The sequence below is a fragment of the Ptychodera flava genome, chromosome 22, assembly GCF_041260155.1.
Source record: "Ptychodera flava strain L36383 chromosome 22, AS_Pfla_20210202, whole genome shotgun sequence".
Classification (NCBI taxonomy): domain Eukaryota; kingdom Metazoa; phylum Hemichordata; class Enteropneusta; family Ptychoderidae; genus Ptychodera; species Ptychodera flava.
Genome location: NC_091949.1, coordinates 35,756,681 through 35,777,612, shown reverse-complemented (window position 1 = coordinate 35,777,612; position 20,932 = coordinate 35,756,681). Strand labels below are relative to the sequence as shown.

General features: G+C 40.2%; 1 protein-coding gene across 12 annotated transcripts in view; it reads left to right on the top strand.

Annotated features, from left to right (window-relative positions):
• Positions 1–20,932, top strand: part of LOC139123297 (kin of IRRE-like protein 3) — a 91,923-nt gene that overhangs the window by 11,109 nt on the left and 59,882 nt on the right. For 2 of the 12 annotated variants that reach the window (XM_070689446.1, XM_070689445.1), the window contains 4 exons: positions 359–455; positions 940–1,208; positions 2,074–2,216; positions 2,484–2,624. The exons of 2 other annotated variants lie outside the window; for them this stretch is intronic. Coding sequence is in view for 2 of the 10 variants with exons in the window: in XM_070689449.1 (XP_070545550.1) it covers positions 2,542–2,624; positions 4,401–4,542; positions 5,028–5,096 (294 nt within the window). In the remaining 8 variants the exon portion in view is untranslated. Of the gene's footprint in view, positions 1–243; positions 1,209–2,073; positions 2,217–2,300; positions 2,319–2,483; positions 2,625–4,400; positions 4,543–5,027; positions 5,110–5,313; positions 5,771–20,932 lie in introns of those variants that run through there. 8 more of the 12 variants (XM_070689444.1, XM_070689443.1, XM_070689439.1 and 5 more) reach the window with 6 other exon arrangements.

Sequence of the window (20,932 nt, the reverse complement as noted above, 5' to 3'; positions counted from 1 at the left end):
TGAATTGTAATGCAATTTCAGCAAAATCATCACTGCAGTCCTGACTTACATCAGTCTGAAGATTCTCACATGCCTGTAAAATCTCAACATCCAAAGGTCTCATTTGGTTTGTGGTTTCAAACATCTCAGGATTAAAGTACAAGAAATTAGGTTTACCAGTTGGAGCTAAGCTGTATTTCATTCACCTTACTGTATGAGCATTCCAATGTGCTGCAACTCTGTACAAATCTTTCCTTATTACAGGTGTAAAACAAAATCGCAAGCATTCAATATTTACAGGGTCTCCAACATCAAGGATACCACTATCTCTCATATCTTTAAATAAATCTATATAGAAACAACAGAACTCTGTTTTCAGAAAACCCCACCAGCGTTCAATCCTCTGATTATGGGTAGATGAACCATACATTACAGGGACATGTGCTAGGCTGTCTTCATGATGTTCCCGTAAAAGGGTTTGTATATCTGCAATGTTACAATTCTCAGTGCCTGGGTCTACCCTAACAACACGTGGTACACCACCCAATTGACGAACTGAATCAACATAATATTTAGCAACAATCCTTGGATCACTATTGGTAGATCCTACTTCAGCCCAAATGATGCGCCTACTCCAACCGTCAATGGCTGCATTAATAAATATCAAATGGCTTTAATTTGTCATACCCATCAACATGCCACATACTGTAGTAGAAGATGAGCTCCATTTTATTTTTGATTGCACACTTTACAATGTTATTAGGAAACAATTGTTCTCTAAAGCCAGAAACTTGTGCTCTGTCATTTGATGTACAACAGAAACTCAAATTTCTAATGAGCAACATGCCATCCCAATTGGCATCCTATGTCTATCATGCATTTTCAATGAGACAAGAAGCTTCTTATACTTAAATTACATTTCGAGCTATTCATATCTATGTACTTTATTTACTGTTTCAGTGTCTTGTAAGCCCTTGGGGCTGGGTGTGGCTGGGTGTGGCAACCAAGCTGTTTAAGACCACACATGACACTTTAATAAATAAATATAACATAACATACATAGACCTGACTGCCATAACCATCAATCAGAATGACAAGAGACAAGACAGGTATAACAGACAAAACCACACACTGTTGATACTTTGTGACAGAGACACCAACTAATAGCTGCAACAAGAGCTATTGCCGCATTAAAGAGATGCCCACTTTACAAGAAAGGACTAGAAAAAGTGAGTAAACTGCACATTTGTTTTAGCTACCTTTCTGTGTGATCTTCAGGCAAACTGACTTGCCACGGCTTAGATGCAGGTACCCTCATGCCATTCTTTCAATAACAAACATAGACTGTTTCATGGATGATATTTCTTGTTTATGTTGGTAATAACCTCAAACTGGCAACTTAGATGATTTAATACAGACAAACGTACCTCACAAATCATTTGTCCAAAATGATGTAATGGTTGATTCTGTTATTCAAGGCAAATTTATGTTTCCACAGCTTGATTTGAACTTTGGGTCCTTCAACATAATTGCTTACACAAATCTTGTGAGCCATCTTCAATTTTATGTAAGCTTAATCGATGAAAGTACCGGTATTTAAAGCACATGTCGTAGTAATATTTCTTGTTCAAAAAATGAATACATAATACCATGTTTAAGGTAATACACACCTAGGTGCAGAAAATTTTAAACTTTTACTCAAATTTTCCTCAAGGTAACTTTTAACCGTTCTCTTTTTAGTACTGGAAAAATAGTGTACCTTAAAAGTTAACCCAACACAACTCCCCCCCCCCCAATTAAATGATCTATTTTCACGAAAACAAGACCACTTCAAAAAAGGTCAACAAAAGCAGTAGACCAGGAAGAATTATGAAAATGTAGGTATCGAAAAAGCTGTACCCAAATTATATTGTACCTTTGATAAAAACACTTTGCACTGCACAAGTGTCTCACAGACAGAAACTTAGCAAATAACTACTCAGAAAGGAAATTTCCTTGCCAATCTTTTTGTCCGGTTCAAATTTTAAGTTAACTAGAACCAAGGATACATGAGATCTGTCATTAACATTTTTAAAATAACATTGTTCATCTTAGGTACTGTCAGAATCTGGCATGCAAACACTTACCGTTTGGAGACCACACTGAACTATGGATTGGAGAGAGTGTGGGCAATTGCATATCTCAGAGGCTCCAACAATGTAGCATTAGGCTACGATGAGGGCAGTATTATGGTCAAGGTAAGCACAACAGTCTCTGTAAATTATTAACAATGTAGCATTAGGCTACGGTGAGGGCAGTATGACAGTCCAGGCGATGATGAAGGCAGTATTATGGTCAAGGTGAGAACAACTCTTTCTGTAAATTATTGTAGTATTACTAATCTTGTTATTCAAGACAGGTACATACTAAAGTGATTCATTTTCAGCAAATAACTTCATGTACAAATGTTGACCATTGATTTCCACTTACTGGTTCTAGATACTTACTTGTTTCTTTTTCAACAGATTGTCCAGGACATGATATACTTGGTACAGAAAATGCCTTCAGCTCCATAAATTAGCAATGGATTCTCTGAGTACAATGCGGAAACAGAATGAAGACTTTGCCCTCAGTTATGGTGGAACTCAGAAAGTGGATATAAAAAGGTGATCAAATATCATTGTGTGCAGCGAACATAAATCCTAGTATTTTGTGAATTAACTTATTACTATACACCTTTTTTAGTCCACTTTTACAGCAAAAAAATCGAAATTAAAGCGTTTTTGGGATGCCTGTCGCGTACTACACTAGGCGATTGCAAACAAACTGAGAACACGTTCAGTGTGTCAGCTAAGTGCACAGAACGAAATTTCAAACCCGTACAGCACAGTGTACGTGATAGAAATTGTAGGTCAGCAGCGTAATTTCACTCTAAGTCACAGGGTTTTGATTCACCACTAGTAAAGTTGTGAAGTACTGAATGTTTAGAAGTATACTTTTTGTTAAAAATTTAAAATCGTCTCTCCTTTTTCCTTGCGCTGACGTGAAGGTTTTTTGAGGGCAAATGTCAAATAGCGTCCAATAACACCGAAAGTTATTGTACTCTGCCACAAAGTTATTTGACTCCACATCCTGTGATACTGAAACTTACTGTACAATGAAACTCCATAGGTTACAGACGCAGGTGTATAATAATCAATGATATGAGGGAAGCCACTTTCATGCACCTGGTTTATGATATTGAATCTTAGTCTGATGTATCAAGAGTAGAATTAATATAATTTACCATTTTCCTGATTGTAAAACAGGCATCAAACTTTTTGGGTTCTCAAGAGTGTATTTTGTGGAAAAACTGCAGTTAGACAAATGGTTATGGTTGTGACATAAGTATTGCTTGTTGAAAAATTTGTTACTGTAATTCAGTGCAAAGTACCGTAGTAAAGGCACATTAGCTGTAAGTTTTAGCAATTTTCAATCTTCATTTTTGTGTGTACCTACTGCAGTTTCGATAGCTATATAACAGCCTCTTAAATACCAATATTCTGTTTGACAATGTACTGTGTACATATTTAACAACCATTGTTTTTGTTGACAAATGAATCCTATTCCAGACTGAAATTTGATTTTCAACAATAACAATGCTAAACATACACAATGAACTGGGTTGATAATGTATGTTTGACACTCATCATGCCTTAAGTAGAACAAGAAACTGCAGGTTTTTTTGCACAAAACAAAAACTACTTGGAAATTGCCAAAACTTACAGCTGATTGAGCTTTCAACATGCCAGATTTGATTTCTGTCAGATTCAGTACAAGGACTTCGTGTAACCGTACAATGGAAAACTTACAACACTGTTACCTTCTGAGGGCTGGTTCAGGGATGTACACACAACTGTACCAGCCCTGAGAAGCTACACAGACTGTGTTTCCGCTGCCGCGCGTTTTTTTTTTTGCATTTTCAAACGGTCCCTCCACATTTTGTGGAGGGACCGTGATTTTCAGAACAAATTCAGATGTTTACGAAAATGTTCAGTTGAGCAATCGTACATTTTGCGAAGATATTTGACCTTACATTTTTGTGAAAACTGTGAAATATTCCATAAACTACTATGAACGTCCATTTTTACGCCTCACACTGCAATCTTGCCCTGTGTTTTGCGGGAAACTGACCTAGAAACATTATCGCCGAGGCATGTAATGGCGGCGATGATAGCAGCTACGTTTTGTTGAAGCGACGTCATTCTTGGGTCAACATGGTAGGTCACTAAATATTTGCATATAGCACGTGCATCACACAGACAAAGTGGCTGCCAAACAAAGGGTGACGGGTGCTGGCGATGTAAACGATATTCGCAAATTTTTTGCAACTTGCGGTATCTTGGGAGCCCCAAAAGTCCGTGAAACAGAAGATCATGATAACATCTGTGTTGCTGATTCAGAAATAACGGTTTGGCTCAAGAAGGCGCTGCCGCTTCCCCAAGTCTCTCTGCTGAGCCGTCCATGTTATCCACAGCCAAAGACATGACTGCCACCGCTAGTGTGAGCCAGCGTCAAAAACTGAAGTACCGTCCCGAATGGGAGGTAAGTGGCAATCGATTTTGCTGGAGGGCTTGAGAAAAGCGAGTGCTGTATTTCGTAGCAAATATAAGGCATTTGGATTGAAGTTTGTTGTTTAACATCTGGTTTGAAACTTGGCAGAATAAGTTCTGTAGTCTGATTATGGAGTTCCCGCGTGTGGCCTGACATCACAGCCGCCCTCGTGTAAAAAAATCAGGCGCTCAACTCTTGATGGTACACAATATCTTTGTGGCGTAACAAGATATTTTCCGAATTTCCATCGTGTCGCATCATAGGGCTTCTGTGTGCCAGCAAGTGTAGGACAAGTACCTGGTATAATGACCAAATTTTGTTGTTGGTTTGTTTATAAGTTCCAATTTTGAGTCGTGGTCTGTTAATTTCTGTTCATTGATTAGCTATGCATGCTAGCGCTTCTTCCCGTAGAACGTTCTGTTTGTAGTGATATGTTTTGTTTTGTTGATTTTTTTTTTTCGGTTTCCAACTCATAGTTTCCTGAGCAAAGAGCAATGTGTGTGGTTGCACTATGGTGTTGCTGTCTCTGGGATATGAAGAGATGATGAAATTTAAAATGTAAGTGATTTCATTTATGACAATTTATTTTGATCTTTTAATGATGTGAAGAATTCCTTTCAGTATTTAATAATAATTTACATTAAATTAACGTTAATTTCTGTATGTAGCATAATTAAAAACTAACAACTTTATTTGATATAATCATAATAATTTTCACAATTCATAAGTTCTCATGCTAATGTTTTCATTTATATTTTTCAGCTGACATACCTCTGGTTGAAGTATGATTCTTTGAATCATGTTATGGTTTGTTCATGGTGTAAGGAGGCAGGACGTATTGACGCCTTTACCAATCCTGGCTGCAAGTTCATGGTAAAGGATGATTGTAGGAAGCATGCCAATACCAAACAGCACATATCTGTCAGGGATGCCAGGACATCTGCACCACAGTTTCAACAAACTGTCACTAATCTAAATTACCACAGGGAGGAAGAAACCGTACAAGCTGCCATGAAGAATGTTTATTTCCTAGCAAAGAAAAATCATGCAAATTCTTGTTTTTCTGACCTTCATTGGCTGTTATTAATGCAAGGTTGTAATAGTCTTTGTGGCCTTCAAGTTGATGAACATACTTTTTATGAACACTAAAATAAATGGGTGACCATGCATATATTCGACCCTGGTTTTAGACATTAAATGAAACCATGGCGAAAGTGAATTAAAGGGAAACCTAAGTCCAGCAACATTGACCGTTTATCCCTTCCAAAATCACCCTTGAATAAAATGCAGCTCAAATTTGCAACATAATTGCACGCGCTGACGACTACGGCGCGACGAAAAGAGAAGTTGAAGTAGACGACATTTATGGAAATGAGCTTGGAATCCCATGGGCGCGAAAGGGCTCATGGGAGAAGCGTGCGTTACGTCATCGGCAATACAGACGATTGTAGCTTGCAGCTGGAGGAGTACCGTGAACAGTTTAGCGCGTTCGTAAGACGACTCTGGAGAGTTCGGACAGCGATATTTCTGACATCGAGTATTACTTTTCCCACACTGTAATCAAACCATACTAATTTGAACCAAGATATGTAATAATGGGAAAGCATTTCCACACATCGTTCATAATTCCGCGGAGGGAGTCACGTTGCTTGTACAGACCCCGAACTGGATTGGAGACCTGACACTGAGTGACTCTGCGATCCTTCAGCGTTACGTTTCTAAAACAGAGTTTTCTTTATCAGTCGCTTAAAATTAATTTTTGGTTCGTGAATGATACGTAAGTCGAGCTTAGGCCAGATCTTAAGGTTGCGAAATCTTCAATATATATCGGAAATATATTTATTCGCAATTTGACAAATGTATAGCGTCGTCTTTTTTTTTCGAAGTTGGTGTCGAACTTAGGAAGTCGGCTAACTCAGATCTACAAAGTGATGAAATCTCCGATATAATGGATATTTGCCCGCTATTTAAAAAATAGTATCGTCTATATTGTTGTAAAGAATGCATTCATACAAGACCAGCCAAAACTCTCGACGATGTCGATATGTCCTCTGTTCAGTCTCGATCGCCAAGTAAAAATGTATTACATGTAAAGAATGTTATTCGTGCAAGGCATCCCCAACTCACGGTGATATCTGATCGGCCCTCTCGACGAAGTTCCGATTGTAGTGTATGAAAGTTCGTGTGGAAATTTAATGAAAAAATCCTTTACATGTAAAAATGTATTTCGTGCATGAATAATTCCAATAATGTAAAACATACAGTAATTCTTGACTATCGGCCACGGATGCTATGAACTAAGAGTCGGACAGAGGTGGTCGGGTGGTCAGAACTGTTAGGCACGTGGTGAAATCTCCGATATACATCGGATATTTACCCACATTTTGACAAAGTAGCGTCTAGTATCAGAGTTAATGTCCAAAGTCGCCGATATTTATCGGATAAATATCCGTGATTTCGCAGACCCGGCGTGCCGACACCACACAGTGCACGTAAATCTAGTATCGTCTAGTATCGATATCGATATTAGCCTAGGAGTCCCGGTGCAATTGATATTTATTGGGTAAATATAATATCGGCGATTTCTCAGACCCGGCGTGCCGATCGAGACACATCATTCTCGACCGCGGGCCATCCGGGTACTTGCGGATTCTTACGTCATTTTTGCGTCAGCGCCGTTGGAAGTTTGAATTTTTCAACCACCAAAGAAATATTCGAAGTTTCAATATACATAAATGACATAACTTTTAGTTCTGCTTTTTTCCACACAATTTCTGTATCATTCTCTCTTCTGTATCGTCTGATCTCTCATTCACCTCGCTCGTATGCGTTTCACCTACTGACGTCACTACTCGGTCGAGAATAGGCAAGAAGTCATTCCAGTATCTTGTAATACCAGATTACCAGATATAGTCACGAAATTGCCTATATTTATCGTGTATATAAGAGCGATTTCGCAGATCCGGGCTGTCGAGATGAGAGACGCTTTGTGTAATTTCGTCTTCTGATTTTAGAGTCCCGAAATCGCCAATATTAACATTTATCTGGTTAAAACCGGCGATAGTAGGCTGACTCAGCATGTCAAGATACGAACCGCATTGTGTAGTACCGTCTTGTATCGGTATCAGAGTCCCGAAATCCCTTACAAAATCATTCTGAAAGAAGTAGAACATAACTTTGTATCTTTTGAGATTTAAAAACTCGCCCGACTTTCTTTAGCCACTGTCTTCGAAAAAGCTGCTCTGTGGGACGACGATAAAAGCTGACTCCGTTTGTTCTTCCTTGAGTGATTTTTGCACTCAACTGAACAACAGTTAATAATTTTTTATGCTACTGATGAGAATTAAAGAGTCGTAACTTGCAGAACTGCACTCCTGCAGTCATAGACTCCGATGCTTTGGTAAGCGGTCACACACGTTCGTGTATCACCAATGACGTCACGCACGCTTCTCCCATGAGCCCTTTCGCGCCCATGGGATTCCGAGCTCATTTCCATAAATGTCGTCTACTTCAACTTCTCTTTTCGTCGCTCCGTAGTCGTCGGCGCGTGCAATTATGTTGCAAATTTGAGCTGCATTTTATTCAAGGGTGATTTTGGAAGGGATAAACGGTCAATGTCGCTGGACTTAGGTTTCCCTTTAAGGTGAAGTACTACGAATTACGTCAAAATTAGGTTGTGGTGTCATTTTCTTGAAACTTTGCACAAATATTCTTGGAAGTTGTGCAAGTGCAAAAATGAAATAAAAAATGGGGGTTACCACGCTCGTTTCCATGGAAACGGACGTTAAAATGGGGTCGTTAGAAATAAATAAAAATGATATAATTCATTAAACTAAAAAGCAATTATAAAACGCTTAGCAAATGAGTTAATTTAATAAATACCAAGAATTAAGATCCATATCTATCGAATGTATAGTTTTCATGATGTTTGTAAAGAAATTTTAACATAAGTATCGATTACAAAAGGACAATATCGAAATTATATCACTACATAATTTTCGAACTTTCTTCCTGTCGCTTTGATGGTGTCATTTTGACCAAACTTGGTGAATAAAATCCTGACATAATACTATTTAGTTTACACTTTTAATAAAAGGGTGTCACCACGCTACTTTTTACAATATCTCCAGGGAATGGGTAATTTGCGCCATATAAATGGGAGAGAAATGTAATTTTGCGCTAATATTGAATATAAACAAGCTTCCTAGGAGGTCAAAATATGACAAGGTTAAACGTCACATGTATTTCTAAGAGACTGGGTCAAAAAATTAGGTAAAAGCGCAATTTTAACAATGCCAGGTGATGTTAAATACATGCGCTACAAAATAACCCATTTGCGGCAGGCTGGAGTTAAATCTGCGCAGAAATGTTCTAAGGCGTGTGCGCGTCCGAATTCGTCGCCCTTTACCTTAATAATTCATTTTCGCCATGGTTTCATGAATCATGTCTAAAACCGGGGTTGAATATAAGCATGGTCACCCATTCATTCAGTATCTTTCAACATGTCAAATAATATAAGTAGTATCTTGCATCAAACAAAACTCAATAATGACCGACTTTGTCCCTTTTACATCAGGCATTTTCTCAAATTTCAGTCTTCTTACCATTACTGTTACATTGACAAATTGCATACCAATGGGCTCTGCTGTGTTCACAGGAAAATAAACTCAGGTCTGGTTATTTCAGTTTCTCAACACCGTCTGACTCTAACTCTGACTGTCACTGTCTGATACAGTTGAGTGTTCAGCACTGATTGTTATGATATTTTTATGGTGAGCCTGTGAGTGGTATGGTTGGTACTATACCAGGGGTGTGTCAGATTTTCAGGTTGAGATACGAAATAAAGACATTGTTCAAACTTAACAAGTTCAAATAATTGTGTGTATTCATTTCTATGATCATTGTTCACAAAAGACAGTAAAACACTAACACTGGATATTTAGGAACAAAAATACAGGGAATAGACCACCGCATCTCGAGTGAGAATATTTTTTTAAAGATGAGAATATTTTTGCACAACATTCTCATTTTTGAGAATGGTTTCTGCCGACCCAGAGGAAACCCAGAGAGACTACCAGCTATTAAAATAGTATCCCCAGTATAGCATAGACGGAAAAATAACTAGCACAGCTGCATTTCACATCCATGCACCTAGTGTGTCAACAGTCCAGTACAATATTTTTGCAAATAGTACATGCAACATGGGTTTTAAAAAATGAGCTTGAACATTTGCTTCCAAATCAACCCTGTAGAAGCAACGTGTAGAGTTCTGTTATGGGGGATATTTCAACATAACTGGTACATGAATGTCTGCATAGGCACAATTGCACTGTGTGTTTACAATAAGGCCGGTACAGGGAGGTAGGCTTTTATGTGACCAGTGTGAAAAGGGGCTACAATTTTCAACAGGGTTGGGGATGTGTTCATCACTGCACGGGCATTCTGTTGTTCTTAAATGATGGTGTATAAGCAAGTAAACATGATTTCATATTTTAGTTTCTGTTTGCCGCTGGAGAACTTACAATACATCGTGATTTAAAAAAAAATAAAAGCCTTTACAAAAACGAGGTATTATTGATACAAAAGAAACAGTAGCATTCTGCTGGTTCACTCAATCGTTTATTCTTTCTCTCAATCGCGTACCCGGTCCAGTGCGGACGCAGATACCCGAGACGCGCAAAATCGATTTTCCTTCGTGGGTGGTATGGAACGAGAAAATTTCAAAAAAAAATCACTAAATCTAGCGCTACACATTGTAAAGAAATATCGCCTGTAGTTCATCGAGAATTCAACTTATGTTAATTATAACTAGGCGAATTGAAAGATAAATAGTTAGATTTACCAAAATCGTACATTATTTAGTGTCTTATTAGTTTATATCGCTGAAAAATCGCGAAGTCAAAATGTTGTCTCATGCGTTTTGACAGAAAATACAATTCATTCACTCCTGAATTTTCCGGTCATGCTCATTACATGTTTCTTCTTTAAGTTCGATTTTGTCACTGTCCTTTTACACAGACATCCAACTTAAACGCTATGCCCTCAGTTTTGGCGATAAGGCCGTGAGACGGAAATGTTAACTTAAAATAGCACTAGCAGGTACAGGTAGTCCTTGCAAATCCCTAAAATAACAGCTAAAGCGCATGCGTGAAGGTTGCCCTCTAGCGACGATACTCATTGTAGCGTTTCTCAAATATAATTTTTACTATAACCCAAACGGGATTCGAACCCCCACACACTCACAGCAATATCGCCTAGCTGCTAGGCCTCACACAAAACCAGTCGGCTACCGTTTACCGTTTCTCATCCTGAACTTTTGCGCCGGAGAAAGTATCTCCCCTATAAAAGTGCAGAAAATTAAGCATAAAAAATGAGGCGATTTACTGAAGCCTTGTATCTCTAAAGTGGCCAATATAAATTTACTAAAAAAACATAAATGAACTATTACTGATTGTCACTGATTTTTCTGAAATGCACACTTGCATATTGAGCCAGAAAGGGAAAAAAATTACAAGTATCACAGCTTCAAGGCTATACCTGAGTTCAGTTATTTTAACAATTATTGTTCTAAAAGTACAGGTTTAATTAATGATGAGGTTATGCGATTTACCTAAACTAAAATACGTATTTTTTATAAATCTTTTACAATTTGATGCAATAAGTATCTTATAACAATACAACAACAATAGGCCCTATAAACTTTATTTTAACTATATAGCCATGATAGGTATACGCCTCTTTTCACAAGGGTCAAACACAAAGAAAACGTAATACAGAAGACAAAGTACAGGATAACAACAACATTACAACACAGACAGGTTTCATGTAAAAGTGTCGAAAACACTTTGTCGATAAAATTTGTAACAAGCCTGCTTAAAATCTCTAACACTTGTACAACTTCTTATCTTAGCGATGGGATAGCAGATACAATTGTAGAAGTGTAAACACCGATGTCACAATTCAAAATCAGTCGCATTGCCCGCTTTACAAGACAGTTCAAGTGATCCATATCCTTTTGACTACAACAACCCCAAATTCCGAGACCATAATCAAAATATGGTAAAATGAAACTGTTATAAAACTGACGCCTTGCTGAAACTGGTCAAAATGCTTAAATTCTGGCAAGAAGATACAGATTAATGTTTATTTTTTCACAATACTATCAACATGTAATGTTTATGATAAATGACTCTGAATCTTCCACACCAAGCAGCTTTTCGCTTTCTACATTTTCAATATAACTGTCACCATCTTATAATGGAACTTTGAGTTCATTTTCAACCAAAACATAAAATTGCAGCAAATCTCGATCGTAATAATGATTAATGTCTTTAATGGCAATAAATCATTATTGTAATGATATGTCAAAAAGAAATTTAAATGTTTCAGTCTTGTCACGCATAACGTTCACTGGCCGTCAGTCCATGTAGTGTTGATCTGAAAGAATAAGTTCACACCACTTATTAATATATTTGTCAATGATAATTATTTATCAAGTCCTCAGTCAATTGTTAGGACAATTTAGTGCGTAAATTGTATAAAGAATGACACTCTTTGAAAATTATCACTTCAATGGATAAACATGCATAATATATTAACAGATATCAGTAGAAGATATTGTTATATAAAACAAGATTTTCACAAAACATTCTTCCATATCAGCTGTTCTGTGGAATCGTCCGACTGAAATTCTCTTATTTGTTTCTGATAGGATCTCATCTCACAAACTAAATGCACATCCGATGTGAACTCCCAATAGACTCCCTATACTTGATATGAACTTCAGCCTAATTAGTATACAGCATCGCCCTGTAGACTATCATTTCTCTAATGTGTACAGGTGAAGCTAAAAAATAGTCACTGCTATGGCTAAAGACGCGGGTCATAGAAAGGGGACTTTGTTTTTTTCATGTTTAATACTACGTCACATTGTAGACACTCAGAGAAAAATCAAGAGAAGAATCGGAAATCGTACCGAAAAATGCAAGAAGATCATTATTGACGATAAACTGTAATAGGTATGGATTCAGAGACGTATTGGAAGCCATCGATGCTGGTTATTGAGTAAACTATAGCTTTTTGACAGGAAAATCCGTCTCCGAACTCGGCTGTACGTGCGTATAGCGGCTATTCCATTTCCCGACTTCCTATGTTTCTAATGCATACCAAAGTGGCCATCGCCGTACATCGAACAGCAAGTGACTGTGGCTCGAGGGTAACTTGCATGGTATTTGTTTTGAAATACCGCGACGGTTAGGGAGCCACCATTATTTACGGCCTTGGGGGTCGGAGGAATTGCTTTCGAAACTCCAAAATTTCGAGTAACCCCCCCTGCCAACCATGACGTGTTTGAGTAACCCCCCTCTCTGCTACAGAAAATTTGAGTGACCCCCCCCTCCCCCCCCAAAAATTGGGAAAGTTAAATATCTGTACAGTAAAATGGATTGCTGCTGCGACAGGCCCTGTACAGACCCTGATTAAACCCTGTGGTATAGGTCTTTGTCGGAAGGAGGTTCCAATTGCTGTGGCAGGGGCTGATGTACAGGTCTGTATCCAGTGCTCTGGTGACATGCAGTTATTCTGTAGGATTTTTTTTCAAGAGGGGAAAGATGTGGTGCGAAAGCACCAAAAGAGACCGCATAAGCGGTCGCGGGGGGAGGTCAGGAGGGGGTGTCCCTTCTCCTGCCATTGGAGCTTTTGAAAAATAGAGGTTAAAATGGTGTTATTTGGTGGCACTTGGGGAGTATTTTTTTCGTATAAAAAACTCAAAGGAAAATAAATCTGAGACAGTATTCCAAAACTTATATTTCAGTTCACTGATTTCAACTATATTTTTTGAAACCGAAAAAATAGCGACAGACATACATTTATTCACATTTATTATTTATTATTATTTTCCTGCAATAAAAGATGGGTTTGTTGTCAAGGCATTCAACTGGTTTTAAACTTTATAGCATCAGAATAAGCTTGCTTTACACATTTTCCCCTATCGGTAACCTATACAATGTAGAATATAGAAAGCAGACATTTCTCATTAATGATCAGGCAAGTATATCAATCTTTAATCAGGAAATACTGAAAAATGTACTCAGTACTAGCCTCTAACATAAGGCTTGCCACGTCGAATAGCTGATCATTCTCGTCTGAAGATCACAATAACGTGAAACACATAGTGTAATGAGATTTTAGTTTTTACTTGAAACCACCTGTATTATGATATATATATATATATATATATATATATATATATATATATATATATATATATATATATATATATATATGTATATATATATGTATATATGTATATATATTGTGTGTGTGTGTGTATGTGTGTGTGTGTGTGTGTACACAAATACCGGGTATGAATATACATATCTTTACTATTATTGTTGTATTAATTCGTAACTCAACTAAATGCTTCAATACATGTCAACAAAATTGAGTAGGCCCCCCCCCTTTCTTGTTCTCCACTTTTGAGCACCCCCCCTTGTAGCTTTCGATTTTGAGTGACCCCCCCCCTCAGATTCCTTCGACCCCCCCCGGCCATAAATAATGACGGCTCCCTTATAGCTATTCTGCATGATAATACATTAAGCAGGCGACAGAAGATTATCAACTTAATGCTTCCCTAACACATAAATGGATTAAACGACCGTGATACTAAATATGAATATTGTGAACGAAGTTATCATCAATTATATCGCCTGGAAAGTTAATGTACTTCCAGTTTTCAGGTGTCTGCATTTCATACGCCACGGTACTGTCAAATGACCTCCTCCAGAAGCCATATTCACAAAATCTATTCCTATACATAAATGTTACGGAAATTACCAAAATTGTTCAAGATAGGGCCGTGAGACGAAAATGTTAACATCGGAAAGCAGGACATAATACCGACAACTTTCTCCTAACGATGCTATCCGCTATCGTCAGCAATGTCAATTTCCTTTTGGCATATTTACATTATTTAGAGGAGGATTACTGCATGAACGGTCAATTTTGATCGGAGACCAGTATTCTTAAAATAAGATTACTTAAAATATTCGATCTCAAACTTACTTGGCGAAATTAAACGAAAATTTGGAGAGCTCCACCTACCTGAACCGTCACCCAGTCAGTCTGATGTTGCTCTGAAGCGCACGCCAGGACCCCTTGGCAACGATGGAATTTGGCATAAGCATGCTTAGCAACAACGGAAAAATCGCATATCTGCGTCCGCACTGGTCACTCAGCACAGCGGCTGGACTCTCCACAGTCGCTGTGCCTTGTTTTGTGCGCGCCCACGGTGGGCCTGCATTCGAAGGCTACGCTGTGCAGCTATGAGCACGCGCTGCCAGACACAGCGACTGTCGGTTCTTGCAAGGATATGAATATTCGACGCGAATCCAAGGGTCTGGACGTTCTTGCGTCGCGTCTCTGAAGGGCGCGTGCGTGTTCCAACAGGGAAGAACGCGAATCGCAGGGTCTCTGCCAGACTACACAGCGGCATGCACGGCAGAGTTCTTACCAGCGCGTATTTACCGCGATCATAAAGCGCGTAGAATGACGATGGTACGTTGCTATGACTGCCGTGTACATGAGCGCATGGTGGCTGGAATGGAACGTGCACGCGACGACAGCTACATGGATGATGGGCTGTATTGTGTATTTCCAAAACTTCTCATCCGATAGCTTTGAAATTTGGTGTACAGGTTTCTACAGATGAACTAAATGATAATTATTGAAATTATGATGAAATCTGCAATTTTGTAATTTTGGGGCAATTTTTGCCATTTTTAGCTCCCATAGCCATATGTATATATGGCAATGGAAGGTATTCTTATAGGCTAGGGAAATGTCTTTATGTATGTATGTCTGTCCGTCAACATCAAAAACTCCAAAACCGCTGTACATTTCATCTTGATATTTGGTGTGTACATGGATGATGGGCTGTAAATGAGATTTTGTTCAAATGAAGTTGTCATTGCCAAAAATATGCAAATTAAGTGAAAAAATGTAAAAACAGTCAAAATTGAAAAAACTCAATAACCGCTGAGCAGATTACATGAAAAATCAGCATGTAAGTACTTTGGGCTGACATGAAATGATTGTGCACATCTTGGGTCAGTATCTTGGACTTGCTATTTTTCATGAATTTTTTTGTAATTTTCTCCCATTTTTGGTCAAAAAATCTTCTCTGAAATCACAAGTCCGATTGATTTGAAACTTGGTATGGAAGTGCACAGGAGTGACCTTTCCCAAATTTGGGCAAATCGTGCGGAAATTTGCATATTTTTAGTTTACACGTCCATAGACTCCCATGTATAAGGCAGATCTCCATAGACTCCCATGTATAAGGCCACGAAAAATAAAAATTTAGTTTCTCATCGTATTCATATTTCAAAAAGGATGCAGTGACACAATTTTTAGTCCCCACGGATGAAGTCCAGTGGGCTCATAGATTGGGTCATGACCGTCTGTTCGTCCATCCCGTGAGTCCATCCGTTCACGCAGATATCTCGGATATTTTTTGACAAAATGTCATGTGACCTTGATGACCTTTGACCTCAAATATACATATTTGTCCATAACTCAGTAACCACAAGTGCTACAGCCTTCATGTATGGTATGATGGGACACCTTATGACGCCACATATTGTACCTCATTAATTATGCGCATATCTCATTTTGAGCAAGCCAATAGAGCTAGAGGTCTGATTTTTGGTATATGGGGATAACTTAGCAATACAATTTTTTTGACAAAATGTCACGTGACTTCGGTGACCTTTGACCTCAAATATACATATTTTTCCATAACTCAGTAACCACAAGTGCTACACCCTTCATATTTGGTATGATTGGACAACTTATGACACCACATACTGTACCTCAATAATTATGCACATATCTCATTCTGAGCAAGCCAATAGAGCTGGATGTCTGATTTTTGGTATATAGGGATAACTATAGGAGAGAAATTTTTTGACCAAATGTCATGTGACCTCGATGACCTTTTACCTAAATATATGATTATGTCAATAAATAAGTAACCACAAGTGCTATGTCCTTTGTATTTAGTAGGATGGGAGACCTTATGACAACACACGCTTTACCTCATTAATTATGTACACATCTAATTCTGGGCAAGCGAATAGAGCTAGAGATCTGATTTTTTGGCATATAGGGATTAATTAGCAATATAATTTTTTTTTTCAAAATGTCATGTGACCTCGATGACCTTTGACCTTGATTATACATATATATGCATATCTCAGTAACCACAAGTTCTATACCCTCCAATTCTGTCACCAATTACCTACCTGTTTGTACTTATAGGACTTCTTCTCTAACTGCTCTCTAACCGCAGATAAGATCTTTAAATCTCGCCTAACACCCCCTTGGTCTATGAATAATTACCCACGATACACCAGTTTTTTCTCTGCGCTCATTACACTTGGACGTGTATTGAAGAAGCTCTCGCTACCGCTTGGATTTTATCCACTCTAGATCGCTTTTCGGTGTTTTTTTCGGGAACTCACTAGACAGCTAAGTGTATCTTCACTATTGTTGTGCCGTTTTTTGTGTTCTTTACATCGCCTTTGTTCTTCTTTGAAGACTTTGTTCTTGTTTGTCTTTCCGGCGATTGGTGCCTTTCCCGCCTTTTGGGTTATCAGGCGTATCGTTTTTCCCAATCTCCATTCTCGTTTTTTCTTTTCGTTTCGTCGGCCAGCTTTCTCGTCATTATTTACGTCATGAGCTTTCAAGTCCGACGTGAGGGTGTTTGCGGACATGAAATGTCGAACCTCGATCGGCACGATAAGTGTCATCTTTGCCGCGCTTGTAATCGGTCCAATACTTGTGACATTTGTCATAATTGGTCTGAATTCGATTGGAACAATATTTCTTCTCCCACTGCGTTTGCTAGCCAACGATCGGTGAATTCTCCATCTACGCTAGCAAGTTCGGAACGCAGAATCGTTGGTTCAGATGACGGTGGAGTTCCTATGACTCTGACCAACGAAAATATTGATCCCTCCGACCGGCAGTCGGCTTCCCGGAATTGGGAAGACTCGACGATTGGTCAGGCGGATAAGGTAAGTGGTTCAGGTTCAGGGAGAACGATCGATATGTCCGACAGTAGTACCAAGGAAACCCCAGAGGTCACGGTACCTAGTGTAGGCAAACCTAACGATGAAGTTAGGCAGGACTTACGCCGCGAAAGATCTCCGAAGCGACGTTCTAGTCCGAATTATATCTCTCGCTCCAGCCGAGGCTTACGTCGTAATGATTTTCCGCCTCAGCGTTTTGAGGGTAGACGTCATCGCTCCCCTTGCAGAACTTACAGGGAGCGTGATCAATCGCCCTATCGGTATGACGATTATGGGGCTCGATTGAGCTCTCCAGACCGTCCGACCTTTGACCGAAAGGTCGAGCACCGGAGATCTAGACGCGAACCTAAGCGTTTTAGACACGATTTCCGTTCACCAGAGAGAGAGACCGGTTACTATCATCGATCAGAGTTATATCATTCTGACTATTCTGATTCCGATGATGATTTCCCGAGGTTCAGACGCCGATATTCAACGTCTAGGCGTTTTGAACGGGACCACGACTTGAGCGGGGCGTTGCACGCCATAGCGGAGTCACTGTCAGTTCAACAGCAAATGCTGATTAATGCTGGATTGGGCGGTACCGCTACGCGGCCTCATTTTGCTGAGAGAATGCCTTCTCGGCATAGCCCCCAGAATTCTGGCCGAGTGGAAGCGTCGTGTGATGCACGTACCACTCTGCGTCAGGGGCAAGAGTCTTGTAGCGCTAGTGATTTTTCCCTCTCGCGCGACATGAGGAAGGGGAAAAAACAAGATGGCGCCCGGACGATGACTCAGCACTTGGCGGCATCCGGCACTGGCAGTAAGAACGCGTCGATCGAATTACAGCCGCGCCCTTCCTTGTCTCGTCCCCATGCTAATTCTGAGAATTCGCTCTCAAGGGACCCTCATAAGAGATATGTTTCCCCGGTAGAAAGTGAGGGTGAGCCTGCAGGGCCAGTCCATTCACTTTCAAAGGGGGAGGGAGATCACAATCCAGAGATAATCCAGCTACATGCCCCCTCAGTGGATGTCGAGTTGGAGGGTTATCAGTCGGATAATATTACAACGCAATCAGTCCTTAGCGAGACTATAGCTAAGGCACCGGAACATGATTCCGATTTGCCAGAGGACCAGGTTAGCATAGCAGAATCACAAGCTAAACCTAGGGAATCAAATTTTGCACAGTGCATTTCCTGGGTATATGAAGCTTTTGGTAGTGACTGTCCTAAGCCTCAGGCACCTGCCCAGATTGAGTCAGTCACTGCTTCGGAACTGTCTAATGGCCCAGAGAAGCAGGTTGCTCACAGGTCATTACCCATTTCTCGAGTTATCACTTCAAACCTAGAAAAAGTTAGGAGAGAAGTAACAGGAGAAGTGCAAGATTCTAACCCTTTGCCAATCGGCAAGTATCCATGGGCAAGGTCTAGTTTAAAAAATAAATATTATGCCTCTCTTTTTTCCGGGGGACTCCCACATTTGGATAAAGACGCCTCTACTGTGGATAATCAGTCGTCGTCGTTTAAGACCATTTCGATTGATATGCCAATGTTTCGCCAGCTGGGTGACACAGTTAATATGACCATCCGTGCAGCATCATATATTGACTGGCTTTTGGGGTTAACTGTGCGTGAATTACAAGCTTTGCACATCCCTGATAAAACTAAGCAGTCTCTTAGGGCGCTCGCTAATTCAGTGAATCACCTCTCTGAGTTTGCTGTCCGAAATCATGTAGCCCTACATCTTATTGAACGCGATGCATTTTTGAGTCGCTACTCCGTTCAATTGTCTGATGAGTTAAAAGGGAAGGCTCTATTAGCACCTTTTTCCCCAAAGAATTTGTTCGCTGGCACTTTACCAGACCTAGCCAAGCAGGCTACCCAGGAGTGCCAAAATAATGCTTGGTTATTCGAAAGGAATAAACAGAGAGTGAGTGGTGCAAAAACGACTAACGTGTCGAAACCCACTAACAAATTTAAAGGTGGAGCCACAGGGGCCAAAGCACGCCCTCAGTCACAGAAATCGCGTGCTCGGCCGTTTAACAAATCAAATCGGGGTAAGGCTAAGAAAGCTTTTCCCTCTTCTACCCCTGGGGGAATGGGTCACCCCAGCCAGCAGTCCTGACGGGCTCCCTCCCCTCCCGTCCTTACCATCACGGACATTCCAGTGGGGGGGGGGGGGCGGCTCTGTCAATTTGGCCCCAAGTGGGATGCCATAACAGACGACCATTGGGTATTGAATATAGTAAAGGAGGGTTACAAGCCAGAGTTCACTCATCCGCCCCCCCTGGCTTGTACTCCAGTAAAGTTTCGCCCCCTCAACACAACACAGACCCCTCAACTCACCGAAGCAGTTCAGGGATTGGTGTCCAAAAATGTGGTAAGACGTGTAAACCCATCCCTGGAGGGCCAGGGTTTTACAACCACCTGTTTCTGGTACCAAAAAAGACAGGAGGGTGGAGGCCAATCCTAAACCTCACATACCTCAATCGTTTCTTAAAGGTAGATTCCTTTCGGATGGAGACAAATCGGTCGATCTTAGCTGCTATCGAACCAGACGATTGGCTAATTTCGATCGATCTGAAGGATGCATATTTTCATATAGCAATCCACGAAGAGTTTCGCCGGTACTTTCCGTTTTATAGTAAACGGACTAGTTTACGAGTACACGGCCCTACCCTTCGGGTTGGCAACGGCACCACGCGTTTTCACCAGAGTAGTACTTGCGGTGGTTGCTTTCCTACACAGACAGTCAGTCAAAATACACCCTTACTTAGACGACTGGCTGCTTCGCAACAAGGCCAAGGAAATTCTCTTGGAGCATTTCTTGTTAACCTGGAACACTATTCTCCGCCTCGGTTTCATACCAAGTGTGGCGAAATCGTCTCTGACACCGTCGCAGGACATGGTTTTCGTGGGAATGAGACTGCACTCAGACAGAGGCATAGTATCACCGACTCGAGATCGCATAGACAGACTCCTGTCTCTAATACGCGGTATTCTCCCACAGCCGTCAGTCCCTGCCAGAGTATTATTAGGCATAATCGGGACGATGGTGTCCATGATAGACATCGTCCCATGGGCTCGACTTCGTTTACGCCCAATTCAGCTGTACCTCCTGTCAATGTGGCGGCCAAATCGGCATGCCATAACATATCCGATCCCTGTCAGACCTGCCCTGCGTTACCACCTATTATGGTGGGAGGACAAGGACAATTTACAGCGGGGTGTTTCGCTGAAAACTGTCAGGCCCGACAAGTTCCTTTTTACAGATGTGTCGACCACAGGATGGGACGACCTGTATGCAGCAGG